Source organism: Calcarisporiella thermophila (genome assembly GCF_041956535.1).
Source record: "Calcarisporiella thermophila strain CBS 279.70 unplaced genomic scaffold VTP21scaffold_43, whole genome shotgun sequence".
NCBI lineage: Eukaryota > Fungi > Calcarisporiellomycota > Calcarisporiellomycetes > Calcarisporiellales > Calcarisporiellaceae > Calcarisporiella > Calcarisporiella thermophila.
Window position 1 is genome coordinate 76,809 of NW_027192233.1, and position 7,260 is coordinate 84,068.

Here is a 7,260-nt window from a genome sequence, read left to right on the forward strand (position 1 = left end):
ACGAATGTTGCGTCGAATATATGTCTAATAAGGTCTATCCCGACAATCCTCTGCCCTGACCCTATCTATGACCACATTCAAACGGGGGAGGGTTAGTGTAGTGGACTATCCCTGGGATGCCGATGTGAACGGCGTGGGTTCGAATCCCACTTCCCCCACCAGCACTTACTCTTAGTTTGTGGCTGCTATCCACTTGATCAGAAGCTGAGTCTTGATTATTGAAAAGATCGCCCTTACGATAAGTACAACGATTACATTGGTTTCACGTACAGGCTATTCACGACAACTACGATACACGCATATAGATTGAACGTCTATCGATCAAGGACCTATATCTCGTTATGTTAAGTCCATTGACATTAACTTCATGTAATATATGGAAATTAAATAAAAGTTTCCATTAATTGATCAAAAAAAAAACTATCTATGACCACATGGCCATCCAAATACATATTTGCACGACCGCAGCCCCAAAAGGGAAAATGCGGACAATGGCGCTTCAACGCAGCCCTTGCAAATGAAAAGGCCTACTCCTCCCTCCTCAAAGCACTATGGCAGCAGCTATGCTTAGAACGCGAATCCTCCAAGACGGCCGGCGAATTCTGGAACAAGACCAAAAGGTTATTTCAAGAATTCACAACAGCATACGCGTCACAACGCCAACGCCGATTCAGGGCAGAGGAGACACGCATACATAGGGCCCTCCGCCAACTAGGGAATACCCCAGACACGGAAGCATCACGCTCTCAAAATGACGAGCTCCGTAATCAACTCGCGACTCACACAAATCGCAAAGCAGAGGCCCTCCGCATTCGCTCCAGAATAATGTGGACCGACGCGGGGGAAAAATCCTCAGCTTACTTCCACCGCCGAATCGCGGGTCGACGAGCCGTCAACGCGATGACGGCACTTAAAAAGCCAGACGGAGCAAATACTGAGGACCCAAGTAAAATGGCCATACTAACAAACCGCTTCTACACAGAACTATACTCCGCCGGCCCAACATCCTCGGCGGGTCAAGAAGAACTCCTAGGCCACATTGAAAACACACTATTGCCAGAACACCGTACCCTCCTCGACCGACCGATCACTGAGGAGGAAGAAGAGCGATCCGCAAAGCACCGCGAAACAAATCGCCTGGCCCCGATGGATTGACAGCTGAGTTCTATAGAGCTTTCGAAGATGAACTGGCCCCTTTCCTCCTAGAACTCTTTAATGAAGCTCTCACAACCAACTCCCCACTTTTATTCTCCAAACGAGCGACAATCATTTTAATATACAAACGGAAAGGCGACGCTACGGAACTGGGAAACTGGCGACCAATATCCCTTCTCAACGTCGACATCAAAATGCTGACGCGAATTCTCTCGTGGAGACTACAAGCCTTCATATACACAATCATCCACGTGGATCAATGTGGATTTGCCCCAGGGAGGCGAGCCCACGAGAACGCACTAGCTATACAACAAACCATCGACCACGCGACCAAAAATAAGGTCAACGGTGCTCTCCTCTTTCTTGACCAAGAAAAGGCCTATGACCGGGTAAGCTGGGCATGGATACAGAGGTGCCTAGAGAAGTTCAACTTCGGCCCGCGATTTCGATCCTTTATCCATAGATTACACGAAGGCTTTCAAGCGTCAGTGTGCATAGATGGCTCTCTAACGGCTCCATTTCCTATCACAAGAGGAGTTCGACAAGGTGATCCACTGTCTCCATACCTATACAACATCGCAGTTGAACCTCTACTCGCCGCAATCAGAGCCAAGATACGCGGCATTACCATTTCAGCACCACAACGACCCCTCAAAGCGCTCGCCTACGCAGACGATTTGACCGTAGGAGTTGTAGACCAACAAGATGCTGACCACCTGTTTCAAATCCTCGACATACTGTTTTTTCCGTATTAGTTTCATCACTTTCCCACATATCCGCAAACAATTTTACAATGTATAAATCTACAGTTACTCTCCACCTACAAACGCAATAAATAATAAGATGGATGGAGGTATTTTAGATGATCAATTGTCTTCTCAATAATATTTCTAATTTTTCATAGTAATATGGTATTAAATATTTTTGAGGATTTTGTAGAGTTTAAAATAATTTAATGCAAATAAGTGAAATGGAATTGGCCCAGCCACTGATAATGTGTAGTGCCCGTGCCAGTAGGAGAGCAGCCCAGCATGGTCACTGCCACATCGCAGTTGTCAGACCCCACCAACACTGCTCGGCACGTTGTGTCATCGTTTTGTCCTGTTTTGCCAGACGGTACGCGGCAATCATGCGCTCCATGGCGCGTCTGCGTTCATTACGATCATAAGCACATTGAGGAGAAGCACCGTTCCTCATGATTTGGTACTTAGCCATGCATCCAGCAATACCGTGCGCCAAACCACATATGGCAGCGTCGTCCACGCGCGGCACATCGCGCCTGTTAAGTAGTCCTTTGGTTGTCCCAAAATGTATCAAGATTTGGTGTGGCCAGGCGCCCCCAACGGCAAAAGTCGTGAGTGTTGCGCGATCTGGTCCATCAGGTCCGCACACACTCCTAGTTGAAGAAGTCCATCCGCCACCAACACATCTACTGATTATACGTACATCTCTAAGCGTGCTGCCTAGCCCGGGCCATTTTTTGTCGGCCGTGATCTCTAGCTCAGTCGTAACCTCGTCCTCTGGAGCAAAGTTCCTCGCGATTGTTGCCGCGGTATCAAACCCAGAATCCAGCAGGGCGTTCATTACCTTCAACCTCTCCTCTATGGCTATCCCAGGATAGCTTGACATACATGACGTGAGGTAGTCAATAGTAGCTGATACAGGCACTCCTAACTTCCTGGCAAACTCACAACCGGCGCACCCAGACAAAGAACGGGCTACGTTTACAGCAATGGGATCCGCCGGCCAACCTCCCACTCTCTCAGATACTTCACATATAAATTCATCTTGTAGCAGTCCGAATTCACGTACACGATACAAGGCCTGTTTGAGTTCCGATTCGTCCACGTCGACTTGATGTATTTCGCTTTGTTCCAGCCAGTTAAGCAACTTGTGGTGGTCGTTGGGTCCACCATTGGCCACGCCCCAGCGTACATACGAGAAAGCGGCATATGAGGCATAGCTGTGTCCCCATTTGTTGAAAAGCGCCATCACTCTACACGTTAAGATACGGTTGCCGCTCCGAATCGTGTTGCCCCACACGACCTCAAAAGCATCGTCAGCCAAATACTCACGTGAACTCAGTGCTGCCACTTCAGCCCAGTCATGCACCCACCGGTCGCATGGTATCTCCAGCCCTCGCAACACACAGCACAATACCAGGGCAACACATGCTAAGGTGTATGTCGTTTTAACTGTACCACGCCTATCACTCCCTGCCATACCATGCAGTGCTGAGCACCCCTGTTCACAAAAAGTCCGCAGTCTTGCTTGCCATTCCTTCGACACGCCAAGCATCTTAAGAGCCTCCTCACACTCAATCCATTTCTCAGTTTCTGAGCAAATGCAGTGACGCGAATCGAGATTCTCACCAATGACACGAAACACCCTCTGTAACGCCATGCGATCGTACTCTTCAGGACAGTAGCCTTGAATTGCGGCCCCCCATGCTATCGCTGCTAAATCATAATTATAACGACCCCCCACCATACGGTCTTGAATATCGCCACCACCGGATAGCGTGTTGTGCCCAACTCTCCGTTGGTCGTCGTACGTTTTCATCTCGTCGCCACAAATGTAATCCGTCTTTGGGTGCATTTGATGTCAAAGATTAGTTGTATATTTTTTTTGTTTTTTAAGAAAGACTGGTTAATTTTTTCTTTACAATTTTCAAGGCTTGTTTAAAAACTTCAAGGGTTTACTCTTTACATAATACAGTTTGTCGTTAAATGGCAAATTCTAAAACTGGGGTTATATATTACTTTGCTAAGCATTACGGCTTTTTTTTATCAATCAATGGGGGCTTTTATAATTAATAATTTCCAAATGTTGCAAGTCAATGACAATGAGCTTTACATAACGAGAATTCAGTCGTGTTCGATTTGTTTCGCTGTTGTCGTGAATAATTTGTAGGAGAAATAAGTAACGAAGGTAATCTAATAAAAGAAATTTCCCGGTGTTGAAAGTCAGTTGAACCTCAGGTCTCGGTCTTAAAATATCACCTCCGGTGTTTCGTGTCGTTTGTCATTTTTCAGTATCGAAGAAAACCCTGGCTCCCTTAGGCTCATTTGTTGATGTCACTGTCGGAGAGAAGCGGGCCTGCTTGGTGAGTCAATCGACGAATGTACTAATATCGAGTCGTAACTTAAAATAGCACGTGTTTTCGACGGGTGGGCTGTCAAATTCGTCCATTTTGATTGTTATTGTATTGATATCTCGAAAGGCCGAAGGAATTCCGCCAGAGAATAATTATTCATTTTGGTCTGTTAACAAAATTCGCAACTCGCCACGTATATCTTGACATAAGGGCCTAATAGAAAAATCGGTGAAAACGCTCACAATTTTTTGAATTCATAGGTGTCCCCCAATTGAAATATCATAATTGGAATTTATGATGAACTGATTCTTGGGTTCAGGAATAATAAAATCAATGCGAAAATTATGCCGATCTAGAGGTCATGGAGCGATTTTTCGTGTGATATTCTTCAAGAATTTTTGATTAATTGGAGAAAAGTCGAAAGGTACTTGACGAATTTTCAGACGAATTTTCAGTACAAGCTGGCAAGTCCTAGGAAGGAAATAATCTCGGTTGTCGATTTCTTAACTATTCTCGAATTGTATTTATTTTCACTTCATTGACATGGATATTTGCAATGGAATTTGCGTGTACTAAGAACACAGAGTATTACCTGAAGAATTCGCTTTTACCCCTCTTACCGTATAGCTTGCTTTCTCCTAAGAATTATGACATGATTCTAACATATCTAGATGGAATGTCGGGTTGAATATAAAAATATTTGGGGTTCCTTAGGACACAAGCAAATGTATGGAAGGAACGAAATTTAACCAAAATACCAAAAGCAATTTGTAAATACATTTGAGTTTTACCAATGTATATATAATCAAGGTAGCGTGTGAATCAACAGCCTGATAAGATTCATGCATTTTTTTTGTAGAAGTGCTCAACTCATTCACTTAGTAGATATTTGTAAAAGGATGGTGATATCTTTGTTCCCATTCGTTTTTCTATCTGATCAGGATATTATCATTAAAGAAAAATTTTGTAAAAATTTTCTCAATTTTGTCCCCGACTGAAATTGTAATGCATGAAAAGAATGGATATTCTCTTCGAGATCAAAAGGCGTTGAATGCGTACACGCGAGAGAATAAACGCAATATTTTTTTAAACTCCATATCAGCAACTAGTTTTTACACAAATTTATTTTGCTTTTAATTTTCTGTATACATAAGGCATTATTCTAAAGTAAAGCTTAAGATAAAAAATTCAAAAAAAAGCAATTTTTTGGGCTCAACCGGGATTTGAACCCGGGACCTCTCCGACCCAAACGGAGAATCATACTACTAGACCATTGAGCCCGATTTTGCGTAATTTGCCACAAGAAAATTGGTTTTTGGTACAAGCAAGTCACTTTGACAGTCACAAGGTATTCGAGAGCGTAGTCGGGGGAGGGTTAGTGTAGTGGACTATCCCTGGGATGCCGATGAGAACGGCGTGGGTTCGAATCCCACTTCCCCCACCAGCACTTACTCTTAGTTTGTGGCTGCTATCCACTTGATCAGAAGCTGAGTCTTGATTATTGAATAGATCGCCCTTACGATAAGTACAAAAGATTACATCGGTTTCATGTACACGCTATTCACGATACACGCATATCGATTGAAAGTCTATCGATCAAGGACCTATATCTCGTTATGTTAAGTCCATTGACATTAACTTCATGTAATATATGGAAATTAAATAAAAGTTTCCATTGATTGATACAAAAAAAAAAAATTCGAGAGCGTAGTCAACCAATTGCCCATGCCTTTCTAACTGCCCAGCTATCGCGCAACTCTGGCAAAGAGTTGATAAGATAAACTGCCGAATAATTGGAATACCGCCTCACGAATCCACGAGAGAAGACAGACTGTTTGGACAAGACAAACAAATAAGTCAACGCTTCAACGAAGTGGTTGCTCTGAGCCACGACATAGCCCTGTGGATAATATACCGCTCGAGACTTGAATTAGTGCTGGACGATGTCCAACCCAATCCGGTAGCCATAACCAAACAATTTGACCACGAACTACAACGAGGAATAAAGTCCAAGTGGTGGATGGCAATGAAACAGGAACGGAAAAGAGACTTCATCGATAAATGGTCAAGGGGAAACTGGGTGAACATCATAGATGATTCTGTGATTTTCATCCAGGACACCTCTGAAGATCAAATCCCCGTCCCAACTCCGGCTTGAGAACTGCACCCAACCCCTCACTGCTGTATATTAATACCATCTCCTCTATCGTTCTTTTCCATACTTTTTCTTTTTTTTTCTCTCTCCTTTCATCTTCTTTTACTTTTAGGATATTATACGGTTGTTTATTACGCCAACCTTATTTTATGATAACTTTATTATATTGAGATGATGCCATTTTATTACTTCTATTATTTATATTTTTCCCTATGTGATACGTTAACAACAGTATAAAAAGACCAATATTTCATTAAAATAAAGACGTGCTATTTTGTATTGAGATTGAACCAGATTACTTTACAATCCACTTTGTGTCGTTTATTAGCCTTCTGAAGTGTTTAGGGAAGGACATTCAAGAGCTTAGGGATAGCTAGAGGATTGTCGAGATAGACCTTATTAGACGATTGTCCAACGCAATAATCTGTCATAAACTAGAGAGAGATAACTAGGGGATACTGTGGGAACATAGGTAAAACTATAGGTTTATTCAAGAACAAGGTGTGTATGTTGGAAGTTCTCATTAGATTGTTCCTTTTATACTATAAGATATAACAACTATTTAACCTGTTAACTAATAAAGCTAATGAATATTGGTTTATAACTAGTTCCTATTTTTTTTTTTTTGAGATTGAAGGATCTTTTATTGAAAAGTCTCCTATACAAGTTAAATGAAAGGATTTGCACGCTATCTCTAACACTCAACCATTGCTTACATGTATTTCTTCTGACAAGTCACTATATTAAAAGTATTTCTTTGTTTTCTGAGGACGATCAATATCAAATTATTAAGAACGAAGTAGCTTATAGCTCGATTCCTAGAGTATGTCCCGGACCCATCTCTAGTACAGGT

General features: G+C 42.6%; 4 protein-coding genes and 2 non-coding genes across 6 annotated transcripts; 4 read left to right on the top strand and 2 right to left on the bottom strand.

Annotated features, from left to right (window-relative positions):
- Nucleotides 1–426: 426 nt before the first annotated feature.
- On the top strand, nucleotides 427–1,155 carry VTP21DRAFT_8965 (uncharacterized protein; the record flags this gene model as incomplete). The annotated part of the gene is made up of 1 exon (XM_069399871.1): nucleotides 427–1,155. One exon carries the CDS (start codon nucleotides 427–429, stop codon nucleotides 1,153–1,155), a length of 729 nt encoding a protein of 242 aa, XP_069245661.1.
- Nucleotides 1,156–1,349: 194 nt separating this feature from the next.
- On the top strand, nucleotides 1,350–1,910 carry VTP21DRAFT_8966 (uncharacterized protein; the record flags this gene model as incomplete). The annotated part of the gene is made up of 1 exon (XM_069399872.1): nucleotides 1,350–1,910. The coding sequence occupies one exon, from the start codon at nucleotides 1,350–1,352 to the stop codon at nucleotides 1,908–1,910; it is 561 nt and encodes a 186-aa protein (XP_069245662.1).
- A 280-nt stretch (nucleotides 1,911–2,190) lies between these two features.
- Nucleotides 2,191–3,753, bottom strand: VTP21DRAFT_8967 (uncharacterized protein; the record flags this gene model as incomplete). The annotated part of the gene is made up of 1 exon (XM_069399873.1): nucleotides 2,191–3,753. One exon carries the CDS (start codon nucleotides 3,751–3,753, stop codon nucleotides 2,191–2,193), a length of 1,563 nt encoding a protein of 520 aa, XP_069245663.1.
- A 1,707-nt stretch (nucleotides 3,754–5,460) lies between these two features.
- On the bottom strand, nucleotides 5,461–5,532 carry VTP21DRAFT_t359. The gene has a single exon. It is a non-coding gene; the product is annotated as a tRNA-Pro (tRNA).
- Nucleotides 5,533–5,620: 88 nt separating this feature from the next.
- Nucleotides 5,621–5,693, top strand: VTP21DRAFT_t358. The gene has a single exon. It is a non-coding gene; the product is annotated as a tRNA-Ser (tRNA).
- Nucleotides 5,652–6,410, top strand: VTP21DRAFT_8968 (uncharacterized protein; the record flags this gene model as incomplete). The annotated part of the gene is made up of 2 exons (XM_069399874.1): nucleotides 5,652–5,709; nucleotides 5,998–6,410. The coding sequence occupies 2 exons, from the start codon at nucleotides 5,652–5,654 to the stop codon at nucleotides 6,408–6,410; spliced, it is 471 nt and encodes a 156-aa protein (XP_069245664.1).
- Nucleotides 6,411–7,260: the final 850 nt, after the last annotated feature.